This window comes from Cherax quadricarinatus, chromosome 9, assembly GCF_038502225.1.
Source record: "Cherax quadricarinatus isolate ZL_2023a chromosome 9, ASM3850222v1, whole genome shotgun sequence".
In the NCBI taxonomy this organism is placed as follows: Eukaryota; Metazoa; Arthropoda; class Malacostraca; order Decapoda; family Parastacidae; genus Cherax; species Cherax quadricarinatus.
Window position 1 is genome coordinate 28,566,436 of NC_091300.1, and position 18,169 is coordinate 28,584,604.

General features: G+C 38.6%; 1 protein-coding gene across 1 annotated transcript; it reads left to right on the plus strand.

The window, feature by feature from the left end:
- The first annotated feature begins 1,046 nt into the window (after nucleotides 1–1,046).
- LOC128686080 (uncharacterized) lies at nucleotides 1,047–13,214 on the plus strand. Its single transcript, XM_053772728.2, has 3 exons — nucleotides 1,047–1,172; nucleotides 1,309–1,340; nucleotides 11,968–13,214. The coding sequence occupies exons 1-3, from the start codon at nucleotides 1,134–1,136 to the stop codon at nucleotides 12,929–12,931; spliced, it is 1,035 nt and encodes a 344-aa protein (XP_053628703.1). The 5' UTR covers nucleotides 1,047–1,133; the 3' UTR covers nucleotides 12,932–13,214.
- Nucleotides 13,215–18,169: the final 4,955 nt, after the last annotated feature.

The window sequence follows — 18,169 nt, forward strand, 5'->3', positions numbered from 1 at the left end:
GCTAGACACTTTGACAACAGTTAGGCTCAATGTATCTACTAATGCCATTCTTCATGCCTGTACTTCAGACTCTTCACGACTAAGGTACTCTTCACCAACTCCAAGGCTGAGGGACTGATTACATCATCTTCTGTATATAGTTTAACTCTCCTCCAATTGATTTTACACATGTGTCGGTATTGTATACCAAACATTTACAACTTGTCAGAAACTGCAACATCATGGAATCTTGGCTCAAAGGACATCTCCACAACCTACTTAAATACAACTGGCCCGTCCCCCGGGTATGACCTAATTCCTCTGGGAGATCCCGCTTACCAGTGACGATATCTTGTCTGCTACACGTCGCTCACCTGATGCCAGTGTATAAACACCTACGTACACTTCATTAACTCCAAGGCAGAGTTGTGTCCTTGAATTTATATTGATAAAGTCACTGGATAGCAAAACGCCTACAATAAAGGTACTCAGTTGTTGCACATGTATCTAATTCCTCATATCAACTTGCCATTTGAATAAGTTGTTGGCGACTGAGCCAGTGAAGTTAATTATGTATCAAGCTGGATTACCTGGTTTATGTGTATTGATTAATCCATGCGTATATGGTAAAGATGGGTTGGTGGTCATGAATTTTATAATTAGTTTGTCTTTTCCTTTCAGTTGTTGTTATATTATTTTTGTTAAAGTTACTGTTAACAGAATGTAAGGCAATAAGTATCTGTTACATTCAAGAGATTATTCATGTTACCTCCGTAATCAGTTTTTTTTTATTTTTCAAAATTACTACTGCATTTACTTTGTCTGCTTTAGTAATATTGAAATTCTCATTATTTATAAGATTTTCATATGATTTAAACCTATCTCTGAGAACAGCTCAGATTATTTTGTTTTATCATGGAGTTATTTACCATTCAATTACTTATATTGATTTAATCAATGTATAAATCAGTAGAATTTTCTAAGTTGCAAAAAGCTTTAGCAATTTCCACATTATTTTCTAAAGGTACGGTAGGGTAAGTGGGGGAGGAGGTGAAGTTGGAGAAGGGGGGGAAGGGGGAGGAAAGAGAGGCGAAGCACTGCATGTATATAACTCTGGCTCTTCCTCTGGACTCACACACACGCACTTCATCGCCATGGCTACGAGAGTCTTCCTCGTCTTCATCCCTCTCCTGGTCAGTTTAGCAAGACATATATTTCTGGCCTTGTGTTTGATGTATTACAAGAAGTATCATATAGTTATCTTAGTTCATCTAGGGCTCTAGGCTATTGACGGCGTTTCATTAATTTGTGTATCCATGTCTTCCCAAGGTGGCGTGTCAGTTGAAGACCGTGCAGGGAAGGTAAGTCGGGGGTCTGTCTGACTTCGCTGGAGGGACAAGCTGTGTTTCTGGGGGTCTTTCCTGGCAGATGATGGTCTCATTAAGCAGTTTTTGGAATGCTTTGATTTTTATGGTGTTATCGCATGGATTTTTTTTATGATGGGTCATATTTGTTTTGCCATTTGTCATGATTCTATACTGTGCTCCCGTATTCTTTGCAGTGTGTCTGGATTATGTTTGTGCACTCTGCCTTGTTCTTTTATTGTGAGTGTCGTACATTTGTTTTGTTCTTGTACCATGAGTTTTGGTTAATTATCGTTAGTGTTGTATAAGATAATTTCCTTACTTCACGTGCCTTTTGACTGGTTCAATTTCTTTATATTCTCATCAGCGATATTTAGCTAAAGAATTTGAAAAATTCCATGTACCATTTTTCTTTCCCTGTATTGATTAGCTTCCTGTTGATGGTTTCAAGTGTCACTGCCTCGCGGCCCGGTCCTGGACCACTGCCTTGCGGCCCAGTCCTGGACCACTGTCTGAAGACTGTTAGAGGTCTGTTGGTATATCTGAAAAGAGTGTCTTGAAAAGTTTTGGTCTCTTTACACTTGCTGAGTTATCTCTTAGTGTAATTGTTGCACCCTTACTTTCCCGAGGGGAATAATTTACACCATTTGCAGAGCCACTTGCTCTCGCAGGGATTAATTCCATCTTGCAGATTAAGAACTACTCCGATTAGTATTTTTCTGGCAGCTTAGAACGTGTCTTTCTTGGCTGCTCTTCAATGAGTATATTCTAAGAACCTGTAGGAGATTCCATTACAGTCCTACAAAATGTTAAATGTTAAAAGTTGTTTCAGTTACTTTGACTTATTTTGCATTTATCTGGTTTGCTAATTCCAAATATAATATCAGTTATTGTTTATCGCATAAGACTTCTTTACAACATGAAGTATATATTTACTTAAAATGTATGCATAATATACTATGCTATCACTCAAAAAGCAACGTAGAAAAAAGGTATATTTATTGAAGCTACACCCAGTGCCATTAAAAATGTTTATAAAATTTTCCATCAATAACTTCAAAAACCTTTTTGTTAAATGCATTCAAAACTACGCTTGTTTCTCTTTCATCAATGTATTTTTTTGCTGTCGCCCATCATGTTGATCCTCCATTTACCATGGTGCTTTCTCTCCATTTTCTTTATATTCTGGTGAAACCTTTTACTCTACTCGTCGCTCAGTTCTCAGATTTCCTTAAAAGTATTCAGAATAAGTATCTAGGAAACGTACCTTGAGACTCGTATTACATCCTAAGGCCTTGAATTTTTTCAACATCCTGTTCACAATTTCTTTGTAGCTTGGCTCCGTGTAGCTCAGAAATTTTTATTGACATCTTGAAGGGTAATAATGTAGTTTTCAAAATTCTCATCCCTCGAAAAATACCCTTTCAGAGTTTGCCATCCGACAGCCTCGATCTCCATAATTTGCTTTATTAAGTCAAGTTTTATGTATAGAGGAGGCAAGAGGACCTTTTTTTTTTTTTTTGATTAACCACACTGTCTCAGACTACATTCCTAGTGCCAAGTTTAAGTCTATTCCTATTTAGCTGTTGTTTCTGGGACTACTGTAAACTCCTGGCTGTGCTATCCCATTCACACAAGAATCTGAAAGTAAAACAAACATTATTGGGGGCCCATGACTTGCCCAAGTCTTCATCTTTCATTCAGTCGTATGCCCACTGCGCAGTCAGCTTTTTTGATAAATTTTGTAATATTTCTCTGCTGCTTCTTTAGGACAGATTCACCACAAACTGAAGCTATCCGGTTAGTTAACATCCCTCCCCTTCCCCCATGTACCCAGTTACAGGAACCACAATAAACACCCGTACTAAAACAAAACACAATACGATAGACGTCCCTATAGTTGGCATGACGTCAGCCGTCAGCTTTCAGCCTCCTCAGGTGCCCTCTGACCCCTTCTTCCCTCCCTCACAATCTTTTTCACCCTCCCCACATTCATTTTAAGACCTGTTATATGACTAGGGATAGTGGCAACACTATTTTGTAGGCGACTGGACCAGAAACTGAACGTAATACACAAATTTGAGCATCTTTTAAGAAAGCAACAAATCGAAAATTATAAGAAACAGGCAACAAATCTTAAGCAAAGAAACTGATTTAGGTCTGTGAATAATTAAGGTTTTCACTGAATTTATGTGGGCAGTGAAATTTCTCTGTTCGATTTCTTGATCTGGTTGTTCGCCAGCCTTTAATGGGGCAGTCAGCACGCAACCATATTGTTGTCTTAATTACCAGTGCCTTGATCAGCATCATCATTAGCTAGACTTCTCTTGTTTGAAAACTCTTGTCTCCCGACATGTAACATTTTCATGCATCTGTAACAAATGAATTAAGTGTATATTATTCAATCTTCCATTTATCAGTGTTTCAATTTTTTCCCTCAGTGGAGTGAATGAAATTTGTTCTCTTTGAACATTATGTTGTTTTCTGTTGCCCGCGGGTAGTTTATGTCACTTTGATAATTCGATGTGTCATCGATTTATATCAGTCTCATACAAATTCTAATAACGTCTGCAAGCTGCTTGCCTTGAGACCTCAACGTATTGCTTGTTCCTGGGGCTCCCACCAGTTGCTTGTCCTGGGACTCCCAAAAGTTGCTTGTCCTGGGACTCCCACAAGTTGCTTGTCCTGGAACTCCCACCAATTGCTTGTCCTAGGGCTCCCACAAGTTGCTTGTCCTGGGGCTCCCACCAATTGCTTGTCCTGGGGCTCCCACAAGTTGCTTGTCCTGGGGCTCCCACCAATTGCTTGTCCTGGGGCTCCTACTAATTGTTTGTCCTGGGGATCCCACAAGTTGATTGTCCTGGGACTCCCACAAGTTGCTTGTCCTGGGGTTCCCACCAATTGCTTGTCCTGGGGCTCCCAGCAGTTGCTTGTCCTGGGGCTCCCAGCAGTTGCTTGTCCTGGGGCTCCCACAAATTGCTTTTCCTGGGGCTCCCACCAATTGCTTGTCCTGGGGCTCCTACCAATTGCTTGTCCTGGGTCTCCCACCAGTTGCTTGTCCTGGGGCTCCCACCAGTCGCTTGTCCTGGGACCTCCCATCAGTTGCTTGTCCTGGGACCTCCCACCAGTTGCTTGTCCTGGGTCTCCCACCAGTTGCTTGTCCTGGGTCTCCCACAAGTTGCTTGTCCTGAGGCTCCCACAAGTTGCTTGTCCTGGGTCTCCCACAAGTTGCTTGTCCTGGGTCTCCCACAAGTTGCTTGTCCTGAGGCTCCCACAAGTTGCTTGTCCTGGGTCTCCCACAAGTTGCTTGTCCTGGGTCTCCCACAAGTTGCTTGTCCTGGGTCTCCCACAAGTTGCTTGTCCTGAGGCTCCCACAAGTTGCTTGTCCTGGGTCTCCCACAAGTTGCTTGTCCTGGGTCTCCCACAAGTTCCTTGTCCTGGGGCTCCCACCAGTTGCTTGTCCTGGGACCTCCCATCAGTTCCTTGTCCTGGGACTTCCCACCAGTTGCTTGGCCTGGGTCTCCCACAAGTTGCTTTTCATGAGGCTCCCACAAGTTGCTTGCCCGGAACTCCCATAAGTTGCTTGTCCTGGGACTCCCATAAGTTGCTTGTCCTGAGATTCCCACATGTTGCTTGAACTGGTTCTAACTACTCTTAATCCTGCCTTGTTTCCCAGGTACAAATTTCTCTCTTCTTTACATTCATCTTCCTAGGGATTTACTCTTGAACGTAATTTCGGCTATCTCTCTCACTCTTTCTCATTTGATCTCTATCTCAATCTTTACCTCATCCTCTTCCTCTTCTTCATACCTTCTTAGATTTTGCAAGACTTATTTTGTCCTAATAAGCGATACCAGCAATGTGTACACACACACACTCACACACACACACACACACACACACACACACACACACACACACACACACACACACACACACACACACACACACACACACACACACACATACACAAACGAGGCACTAAACTACAGACCAGTGTCTCTGACGTGTATAGTATGCAAAGTCATGGAGAAGATTATCAGGAGAGTGGTGGAGCATCTGGAACGGAACAAGATTGTAAATGACAACCAGCACGGATTCATGGAAGGCAAATCCTGTGTCACAAACCTTCTGGAGTTTTATGACAAGGTAACAGAAGTAAGACACGAGAGAGAGGGGTGGGTTGATTGTATTTTCCTGGACTGCAGGAAGGCCTTCGACACAGTTCCTCACAAGAGATTAGTGCAGAAGCTGGAGGATCCGGCGCATATAACAGGGAGGGCACTGCAATGGATCAGAGAATACCTGACAGGGAGGCAACAACGAGCCATGGTAAGTGAAGAGGTATCACAGTGGACGCCTGTGACGAGCGGGGTCCCACAGGGGTCAGTTCTAGGACCAGTGCTATTTTTGATATATATGAATGACATGATGGAAGGGATACACTCTAAAGTGTCCCTATTTGCAGATGATGTGAAGTTGATGAGAAGAATTAAATCGGATGAGGATGAGGCAGGACTACAAAGAGACCTGGACAGACTGGACACGTGGCCCAGAAACTGGTTTCTCGAATTCTACCCTGCCAAATGCAAAGTCATGAAGATTGGGGAAGGGCAAAGAAGACCGCAGACAGAGTATAGGCTAGGTGGACAAAGACTACAGACCTCACTCAGGGAGAAAGCTTGGGGTGACCATAATACCGAGCACGTCTCCGGAGGCACACATCAACCAGATAACTGCTGCAGCATATGGGCGCCTGGCAAACCTGAGAATAGCTTTCCGATACCTTAATAAGGAATCGTTCAAGACACTGTACACTGTGTACGTTAGGCCCATTCTGGAGTATGCAGCACCAGTCTGGAACCCACACCTGGTCAAGCACGTCAAGAAGTTAGAGAAAGTATAAAGGTTTGCAACAAGGCTAGTTCCAGAGCTCAGGAGAATGTCGTACGATAAAACGTTGAGGGAAATCGGACTGACGATACTGGAGGACAGAAGGGTTAGGGAAGACATGATAACGACATACAAGATACTGCGGGGAATAGATAAGGTGGACAGAGACAGGATGTTCCAGTTAGGGGACACAGAAACAAGGGGTCACAATTGGAAGTTGAAGACTCAGACGAGTCACAGGGATGTTAGGAAGTATTTCTTCAGTCATAAAGTCGTCAGGAAGGGGAATAGCCTAGCAAGTGACGTAGTGGAGGCAGGCACCATACATAGTTTTAAGACGAGGTATGACAAAGCTCAGGAAGCAGAGAGAGAGAGGACCTAGTAGCGATCAGTGAAGATGCAGGGCCAGGAGCTGAGTCTCGACTCCTGCAACCACAATTAGGTGAGTACAATTAGGTGAGTACACACACACACACACACACACACATACTGTATACATAGATGCGTGTTTATATGTATGTCGTGCAGAATAGGTAAAACTGGCGAATTGCCAAGAACTCATTTAAAATTATGTCCTTCTAAAAATTTCTCTTATACGCTTAAAGGTATATTTTTTCAAAACCATACCACGGGTGGGGATAGAACCCGCGATCAGAGAGTCATAAAACTTCAGACCGTCGCGTTAGCCACTGGGCCAACTTGCTACAATAAGATTGATCCAACTAGGTACATTGATACCTAGTTGGACGAATCTTATTGTAGGCAACTGGCCCAGTGGCTAGCGCGTTGATCTGGAATTTTATGACTCTCTGATAGCGGGTTCTATAGTCACCCGTGGTATGGTTTATTTACAGTCGTGTCATTACGATTTCGTGAGACATATTTTTTTATTTATGTAACATAAAAATTAATAATTTTGTACTAAAAGAACCTTAGAAAACTTACCTAACCTTATTATAACAAGCACAATTTGATTTAATCTAATTCAATTAAATATATTATATATAAGTTTACAGTAATTTAATAATAAACAAGCACAATGAAATACATTTTTTCGTTAGATTCAGAATGATTTTTGCGAAATTAGTGCATACACAAATTCCCACTTGCCTTATTGGGCAAGAAGACCGTTGCTATTTAAGCCAAAAGCGCAAGTTTTATCTATTCGGCACGATGCACGATATATATATATATATATATATATATATATATATATATATATATATATATATATATATATATATATATATATATATATATATATATATATATATATATATATATATATATATATATATATATATATATATATATATATATATATATATATATATATATATCGTGCCAAATATGTAAAACTGGTCAATTAGCCAATTAGCAAGAACTCATTTAAAAATAAGTCCTTTCTAAAATGTTCTCTTATTCGTTTAAAGATATATTTTTTCATTAATGTTAATGGTAAAATTTATAATTTTGCACCAAAAGAATCTTAGAAAACTTACCTAACCTTATTATAACAAGCAATATGTTAGCCTAACTCAACTAAATATATTTTAGATACGTTTACAATAATTTAATACTAAACAAACACAATAAAATATATTTTTTTCTTTTGGTTCAGAATGATTTTTGCGAAATTATTGTGTACACAAATTTTCGCTTGTCTTATATTGAAAGATGAGCGTTGCTATTTAAGCCAAGTTCGTAAGTTTTACATATTCGGCACGAGTGAGAGAGTATGAGAAACTTTTAGGGAGGGTGTGGTAGGTAAGTTTGGGGTGCCAGGTGTAAATGATAATGGGAGCCCTTTGATTGAACTTTGTATAGAAAGGGGTTTAATTATAGGTAATACATATTTTAAGAAAAAGAGGATAAATAAATATACAAGATATGATGTAGGGCGAAATGACAGTAGTTTGTTGGATTATGTATTGGTAGATAAAGACTGTTGAGTAGACTTCAGGATGTACATATTTATAGAGGGGCCACAGATATATCAGTTCACTTTTTAGTTGTAGCTACACTGAGAGTAAAAGGTAGATGGGATACAAAGAGAATAGAAGCATCAGGGAAGAGAGAGGTGAAGCTTTATAAACTAAAAGAGGAGGCAGTTAGGGTAAGATATAAACAGCTATTGGAGGATAGATGGGCTAATGAGAGCATAGGCAATGGGGTCGAAGAGGTATGGGGTAGGTTTAAAAATGTAGTGTTAGAGTGTTCAGCAGAAGTTTGTGGTTACAGGAAAGTGGGTGCGGGAGGGAAGAGGAGCGATTGGTGGAATGATGATATAAAGAGAGAAGTAAGGGAGAAAAAGTTAGCATATGAGAAGTTTTTACAAAGTAGAAGTGATGCAAGGAGGGAAGAGTATACGGAGAAAAATAGAGAGGTTAAGAGAGTGATGAAGCAATGCAAAAAGAGAGCAAATGATAGAATGGGTGAGATGTTGTCAACAAATTTTGTTGAAATAAGAAAAAGTTTTGGAGTGAGATTAACAAGTTAAGGAAGCCTAGAGAACAAATGGATTTGTCTGTTAAAAATAGGAGAGGGGAGTTATTAAATGGAGAGTTAGAGGTATTGGGAAGATGGAGGGAATATTTTGAGGAATTGTTAAATGTTGATGAAGATAGGGAAGCTGTGATTTCGTGTATAGGGCAAGGAGGAATAACGTCTTGTAGGAGTGAGGAAGAGCCAGTTGTGAGTGTGGGGGAAGTTCGTGAGGCAGTAGGTAAAATGAAAGGGGGTAAGGTAGCCGGGATTGATGGGATGAAGATAGAAATGTTAAAAGCAGGTGGGGATATATTTTTGGAGTGGTTGGAGTAATTATTTAATAAATGTATGAAAGAGGGTAAGGTACCTAGGGATTGGCAGAGAGCATGCATAGTTCCTTTGTATAAAGGCAAAGGGGACAAAAGAGAGTGCAAAAATTATAGGGGGATAAGTCTGTTGAGTATACCTGGTAAAGTGTATGGTAGAGTTATTATTGAAAGAATTAAGAGTAAGACGGAGAATAGGATAGCAGATAAATAAGGAGGCTTTAGGAAAGGTAGGGGGTGTGTGGACCAGGTGTTTACAGTGAAACATATAAGTGAACAGTATTTAGATAAGGCTAAAGAGGTTTTTGTGGCATTTATGTATTTGGAAAAGGCGTATGACAGGGTGGATAGGGGGGCAATGTGGCAGATGTTGTAGGTGTATTGTGTAGGAGGTAGGTTACTGAAAGCAGTGAAGAGTTTTTACGAGGATAGTGAGGCTCAAGTTAGAGTATGTAGGAAAGAGGGAGATTATTTCCCAGTAAAAGTAGGCCTACAAGGATGTGTGATGTCACCGTGGTTGTTTAATATATTTATAGATGGGGTTGTAAGAGAAGTAAATGCGAGGATCTTGGCAAGAGGCGTGGAGTTAAAAGATAAAGAATCACACATAAAGTGGGAGTTGTCACAGTTGCTCTTTGCTGATGACACTGTGCTCTTGGGAGATTCTGAAGAGAAGTTGCAGAGGTTGGTGGATGAATTTGGTAGGGTATGCAAAAGAAGAAAATTAAAAGTGAATACAGGAAAAAGTAAGGTTATGAGGATAACAATAAGATTACGTGATGAAAGATTAGATATCAGATAGGAGGGAGAGAGTATGGAGGAGGTGAATGAATTCAGATATTTGGGAGTGGACGTGTCAGCGGATGGGTCTATGAAAGATGAGGTGAATCATAGAATTGATGAAGGGAAAAAGGTGAGCGGTGCACTTAGGAGTCTGTGGAGACAAAGAACTTTGTACTTGGAGGCAAAGAGGGGACTGTATGAAAGTATAGTTTTATCAACGCTCTTATATGGGTGTGAAGCTTGGATGATAAATGTTGCAGCGAGGAGAAGGCTGGAGGCAGTGGAGATGTCATGTCTGAGGGCAATGTGTGGTGTGAATATAATGCAGGAATTCGTAGTTTGGAAGTTAGGAGGAGGTGCGGGATTACCAAAACTGTTGTCCAGAGGGCTGAGGAAGGGTTGTTGAGGTGGTTCGGACATGTAGAGAGAATGGAGCGAAACAGAATGACTTCAAGAGTGTATCAGTCTGTAGTGGAAGGAAAGCGGGGTAGGGGTCGGCCTAGAAAAGGTTGGAGGGAGGGGGTAAAGGAGGTTTTGTGTGCGAGGGGCTTGGACTTCCAGCAGGCGTGCGTGAGCGTGTTTGATAGGAGTGAATGGAGACAAATGGTTTTTAATACTTGACGTGCTGTTGGAGTGTGAGCAAAGTAACATTTATGAAGGGATTCAGGGAAACCGGCAGGCCGGACTTGAGTCCTGGAGATGGGAAGTACAGTGCCTGCACTCTGAAGGAGGGGTGTTAATGTTGCAGTTTAAAAACTGTAGTGTAAAGCACCCTTCTGGCAAGACAGTGATGGAGTGAATGATGGTGAAAGTTTTTCTTTTTCGGGTCACCCTGCCTTGGTGGGAATCGGCCAGTGTGTTAATAACAATAATATATATATATATATATATATATATATATATATATATATATATATATATATATACATATGATTTCTCACTGCTCTTATCTGCACTGTTATTCTTTACATCATGATAGAGTTAAACTTTTTGTATTCACATCCATGTTTTTCAGAGCTCTGCATATTTGCAGCCCAGAATTCATAGATGAAGACATTTTCAAGATCTCTGAAATAGCTGTTGAGTTAAAATACCCAAAATACTTATTTGATAAATAATTTAAAATTGCCAGAAGTACATTTTACAATTCGAATAAGGACAAACAAGCATGAAAACCTTGATATACCTTCTCTACTTAAGAATTTTGAAATCAAAATTGTTTTTAAAAATCTTAATACAGTAAAAAAATATGATTAAAAATTCTCAAAAAACGCTGGTGGCTTTGTCTATAAGATTCCCTGTAAAAAAAGAAATGCAGTAAAGTTTATTTTGGTCAAAGTGGAAAAGTTTTGAACTAAGATTACAACATAAATATAGTATTCGAAATGGACAAAATTCTAATGTTCTGTTTATTAATGTGAAATATTTTAACCACGCAATTGATTTTCAAAAGACCGAGAAACTTATATCAAACAGGTCCATTGTTGACAGGAAATATAATTTAATCAAGTTCCATAAAAAAAACAGTATTGATTTTAATATGAATATTAGTTTAGGGTTAAATAAATTCATTCATTTATAATTAATAGAATTTGTGAGGAATTTACAATGTACTGACAGTGTAACATCACCAGCATTTATCGATCAGAAAGAAACTCTTCATTAAACATAAATTACGCCTCCCTTAAATATCCTCGTTCAGCCACTACAATCCAGTTCACTCTTAAACTTTCACATTTAACCCCTACAAGCCAGTCCTCTCCTAAACATCAATATTTAACTAAAACAAGTCTGCTTTCTTTAACATCCACATATAATCATAACAAGCCAACTCTCCCATACACAACTCTGATCTCTGCAAGCCATCTTGTTGCTCAACATCAATATTCATCCACTGCAAGCCAGCTCTAAAGCAACATCTCACCACTTCAAGAGACTTCACCCTTAAATGGTAACATTTGCCCACTACAAGTCATATCTTTCTTAAACAATATCTCGCTTTTTCTAGACAAGTCTACTATAAAACACCTTCATCTCAAAATCGGAAACCAACTCTTTTCAAAATACTTCCTTTATTCTCTTGAGTCATGATAAGAAATATCCATACATTTTTTTTTCTATTCTCTTATTGACAGCGTGCTGGAGTGCCAGACGACGGGAAAGTTCCCACATCCTGAGGACTGCGGAAAATACGTAGTCTGTTTACAAGATGGTCCCGTGGGTCAATTTACGGCCAAGGAAGGCTACTGTTTCGGCTTTCCCTATTCCCCCACCGAGCGTCGATGTGTTTCCCATGATCAGCAGCCGGATTGCTTCACCAAAGGGTTAAGGAACAGCCTCTCAGTCCCACATCTTAATTTCCTGTGTAATAATGGAAGGACTCAGGGTTGCTTCCATTGCAAGCTCCCATACTTCTGCATCAATAACAGCGCTTATGTCTCTCAGTGTGATGAATATGAGGCCTGTTCAGAGCATGTTTTCGGCTCACCATTATGCTTGCCATATTCTTACAACACTGACGTATGCTTTTGTAACAAAACTGGTTTAATGCCTGATTATTACAATGATACGTATTACATGTTTTGTATTGCAAATGCAAATCAATCTCATGTAACATCATACATATATGCATGCCCTGAAGGCAAGACATTCTCAAGTACTAGTAACAATTGCGAGGAATCCAAACCTCCTGTGACCCCAGAGACTCCTTCTTGTGACGGATCGACTGCAACAAGGGTCAACCCGAACGACTGCAGCTACTTCTACACCTGTCTTCCTGACAACACTGTCAGGACATCAAGCTGCGGTGTCGATAAATACTTCTTCGAGAAAAATGGCACATGCGTACCCAAGTGTTCTGTGATCACACATTCTAATGATGAATATTTGTGTCAAACCGAAGGGAAGGTATGGACTACTGAAAACTGTACTAGATACCACCTGTGTTTGAAAGAAGGAGAAAAACCGCATGCCACGAAAAAGTGCCCAACTGGATATTTTAACAGCCTGGATAAAGCCTGTAGTACACAGACTCCTCCTCCTGAGTGTATCGTCTTTGATTACAGTAAGTGTCCTGGTCATGACAAGCTGAACTGTTAGACGACATGAGGGCTATTGTTACTGTCAGAAACAGTTGTTGCTGTTTTTATTTCATTAAATAATAAGTTTAATTTATCCTCTACGTACTGTACATATCAAATAAAATTAGAGGAAAATAAATTAACACAGGATTTTTCCAAGAAATTAATCGGTATGGAGAAATGATAGAATTTATAATATTCAGAATGTACAACAAATGTGATTAAAAAACTTGATAAGTAATGAAATTAATATATACTTATCAAATGTAGAAATTTCGGAAATACACTTTAAATCCCTGACAGATATAAAATTTATTTAAATCCTAATATACCTAATTCTTTGTTAAATACTACATTTAATTGAGACGAATTTGATCAATTAAGGTGAGTTAATTAAAGAGCTAAAATATGTGTTTAAAATTTATAAATAACAATCTATAATGATGAGCGATTTAAGTCATAAAAGCACTGATTTCTCAAATCAATATTTTAATAATTTGAGGTTTGTTTTAACATGGTAGTAATTTTTTCTATGCACCAACATGCTATAGAAGCAGCACAAGTGATAGTACACACCATCAATATATAATTTAATGTTTAAAAGAAAAAATGTACAACTATTTTTTAATCCATTTGGAAAAATAAGATTGTGCTCTGTAATAAATATAAATTTGCATTAAGGTACAATTTACATGAAGAAACAAGAGAATGCAAACAAGAGAGAAGCTAGATAACAAAAATTATATTGATCTAAACTAGTCCTGTAGAGAGTAAATGAAATTAATTACTGACACAAAATTATGTAGGCAAAATCTATTAAAATTTAAGTAATGCATATAATGATGGTATTAAATACGTAATTCACGAAAAGATGCATATACAAAAATAAGAATAAATGGTCTAATAATAGCTGTTGCAAGACTAAGGAAGTACGCAGTTTCGATTCCATAGCTGCTCCTGTACACTTAGCAGTAGATATGTACTTGTGTTACTCAACTGTTGTAGGTACATATATGTATATATATATATATATATATATATATATATATATATATATATATATATATATATATACATATATATATATATATATATACATGTATATATGTATAAGTAGTAGGTTGGTAGACAGCAACCACCCAGGGAAGTACTACCGTCCTGCCAGATGACTGTGAAACAAAAACCTGTAACTGTTTTGCATGATGGTAGGATTGCTGGTTTCTTTTTCTGTCTCATAAACACGCTAGATAACAGGGATATCTTGCTACTACTACTTACACTTTGGTCACACTTCACAGACACGCACATGCATATATATATATACATACATCTAGGTTTTTCTCCTTTTTCTAAATAGCTCTTGTTCTTTTTTATTTCTTCTATTGTCCATGGGGAAGTGGAAAAGAATCTTTCCTCCGTAAGCCATGCGTGTCGTATGAGGCGACTAAAATGCCGGGAGCAATGGGCTAGTAACCCCTTCTCCTGTATACATTTACTAAAAAAGAGAAGAAGAAAAACTTTATAAAACTGGGATGCTTAAATGTGCGTGGATGTAGTGCGGATGACAAGAAACAGATGATTGCTGATGTTATGAATGAAAAGAAGTTGGATGTCCTGGCTCTAAGCGAAACAAAGCTGAAGGGGGTAGGAGAGTTTCAGTGGGGGGAAATAAATGGGATTAAATCTGGAGTATCTGAGAGAGTTAGAGCAAAGGAAGGGGTAGCAGTAATGTTAAATGATCAGTTATGGAAGGAGAAAAGAGAATATGAATGTGTAAATTCAAGAATTATGTGGATTAAAGTGAAGGTTGGATGCGAGAAGTGGGTCATAATAAGCGTGTATGCACCTGGAGAAGAGAGGAATGCAGAGGAGAGGGAGAGATTTTGGGAGATGTTAAGTGAATGCATAGGAGCCTTTGAACCAAGTGAGAGAGTAATTGTGGTAGGGGACCTGAATGCTAAAGTAGGAGAAACTTTTAGAGAGGGTGTGGTAGGTAAGTTTGGGGTGCCAGGTGTAAATGATAATGGGAGCCCTTTGATTGAACTTTGTATAGAAAGGGGTTTGGTTATAGGTAATACATATTTTGAGAAAAAGAGGATAAATAAGTATACAAGATATGATGTAGGGCGAAATGACAGTAGTTTGTTGGATTATGTATTGGTAGATAAAAGACTGTTGAGTAGACTTCAGGATGTACATGTTTATAGAGGGGCCACAGATATATCAGATCACTTTCTAGTTGTAGCTACACTGAGAGTAAAAGGTAGATGGGATACAAGGAGAATAGAAGCATCAGGGAAGAGAGAGGTGAAGGTTTATAAACTAAAAGAGGAGGCAGTTAGGGTAAGATATAAACAGCTATTGGAGGATAGATGGGCTAATGAGAGCATAGGCAATGGGGTCGAAGAGGTATGGGGTAGGATTAAAAATGTAGTGTTAGAGTGTTCAGCAGAAGTTTGTGGTTACAGGAAAGTGGGTGCAGGAGGGAAGAGGAGCGATTGGTGGAATGATGATGTAAAGAGAGTAGTAAGGGAGAAAAAGTTAGCATATGAGAAGTTTTTACAAAGTAGAAGTGATGCAAGGAGGGAAGAGTATATGGAGAAAAAGAGAGAGGTTAAGAGAGTGGTGAAGCAATGTAAAAAGAGAGCAAATGAGAGAGTGGGTGAGATGTTATCAACAAATTTTGTTGAAAATAAGAAAAAGTTTTGGAGTGAGATTAACAAGTTAAGAAAGCCTAGAGAACAAATGGATTTGTCAGTTAAAAATAGGAGAGGAGAGTTATTAAATGGAGAGTTAGAGGTATTGGGAAGATGGAGGGAATATTTTGAGGAATTGTTAAATGTTGATGAAGATAGGGAAGCTGTGATTTCGTGTATAGGGCAAGGAGGAATAACATCTTGTAGGAGCGAGGAAGAGCCAGTTGTGAGTGTGGGGGAAGTTCGTGAGGCAGTAGGTAAAATGAAAGGGGGTAAGGCAGCCGGGATTGATGGGATAAAGATAGAAATGTTAAAAGCAGGTGGGGATATAGTTTTGGAGTGGTTGGTGCAATTATTTAATAAATGTATGGAAGAGGGTAAGGTACCTAGGGATTGGCAGAGAGCATGCATAGTTCCTTTGTATAAAGGCAAAGGGGATAAAAGAGAGTGCAAAAATTATAGGGGGATAAGTCTGTTGAGTGTACCTGGTAAAGTGTATGGTAGAGTTATAATTGAAAGAATTAAGAGTAAGACAGAGAATAGGATAGCAGATGAACAAGGAGGCTTTAGGAAAGGTAGGGGGTGTGTGGACCAGGTGTTTACAGTGAAACATATAAGTGAACAGTATTTAGATAAGGCTAAAGAGGTCTTTGTGGCATTTATGGATTTGGAAAAGGCGTATGACAGGGTGGATAGGGGGGCAATGTGGCAGATGTTGCAAGTGTATGGTGTAGGAGGTAGGTTACTGAAAGCAGTGAAGAGTTTTTACGAGGATAGTGAGGCTCAAGTTAGAGTATGTAGGAAAGAGGGAAATTTTTTCCCAGTAAAAGTAGGCCTTAGACAAGGATGTGTGATGTCACCATGGTTGTTTAATATATTTATAGATGGGGTTGTAAGAGAAGTAAATGCGAGGGTCTTGGCAAGAGGCGTGGAGTTAAAAGATAAAGAATCACACACAAAGTGGGAGTTGTCACAGCTGCTCTTTGCTGATGACACTGTGCTCTTGGGAGATTCTGAAGAGAAGTTGCAGAGATTGGTGGATGAATTTGGTAGGGTGTGCAAAAGAAGAAAATTAAAGGTGAATACAGGAAAGAGTAAGGTTATGAGGATAACAAAAAGATTAGGTGATGAAAGATTGAATATCAGATTGGAGGGAGAGAGTATGGAGGAGGTGAACGTATTCAGATATTTGGGAGTGGACGTGTCAGCGGATGGGTCTATGAAAGATGAGGTGAATCATAGAATTGATGAGGGAAAAAGAGTGAGTGGTGCACTTAGGAGTCTGTGGAGACAAAGAACTTTGTCCTTGGAGGCAAAGAGGGGAATGTATGAGAGTATAGTTTTACCAACGCTCTTATATGGGTGTGAAGCGTGGGTGATGAATGTTGCAGCGAGGAGAAGGCTGGAGGCAGTGGAGATGTCATGTCTGAGGGCAATGTGTGGTGTGAATATAATGCAGAGAATTCGTAGTTTGGAAGTTAGGAGGAGGTGCGGGATTACCAAAACTGTTGTCCAGAGGGCTGAGGAAGGGTTGTTGAGGTGGTTCGGACATGTAGAGAGAATGGAGCGAAACAGAATGACTTCAAGAGTGTATCAGTCTGTAGTGGAAGGAAGGCGGGGTAGGGGTCGGCCTAGGAAAGGTTGGAGGGAGGGGGTAAAGGAGGTTTTGTGTGCGAGGGGCTTGGACTTCCAGCAGGCATGCATGAGCGTGTTTGATAGGAGTGAATGGAGACAAATGGTTTTTAATACTTGACGTGCTGTTGGAGTGTGAGCAAAGTAACATTTATGAAGGGATTCAGGGAAACCGGCAGGCCGGACTTGAGTCCTGGAGATGGGAAGTACAGTGCCTGCACTCTGAAGGAGGGGTGTTAATGTTGCAGTTTAAAAACTGTAGTGTAAAGCACCCTTCTGGCAAGACAGTGATGGAGTGAATGATGGTGAAAGTTTTTCTTTTTCGGGCCACCCTGCCTTGGTGGGAATCGGCCAGTGTGATAATAAAAAAATAATAATAAAAAAAATATATATATATATTTATATATACATATATATATATATATATATATATATATATATATATATATATATATATATATTTAATATATATATATATATATATATATATATATTTAAATATATATATATATATATATATATATATATATATATATATATATATATATATATATATATATATATATATATATTTATATATATATATATATATATATATATATATATATATATATATATATATATATATATATATATATATATATATATATGTCGTGCCGAATAGGTAAAACTGGTCAAGTACCAATAACTCATTTAAAATTAAGTCCTTCCTAAAATTTTCTCTTATACGTTTAAAGATACATTTTTTCATTTATGTTAAAATAATTAATAATTTTGTACCAAAAGAACCTTAGAAAATTTACCTAATCTTATTTTAACAAGCGCAATTTAATTTAGCCTAATCCAACTAAATATGTTTTAGATAGGTTTACAGTAATTTAATAATAAACAAACAGTGAAATATATTTTTTTCGTTAGGTTCCTAATGA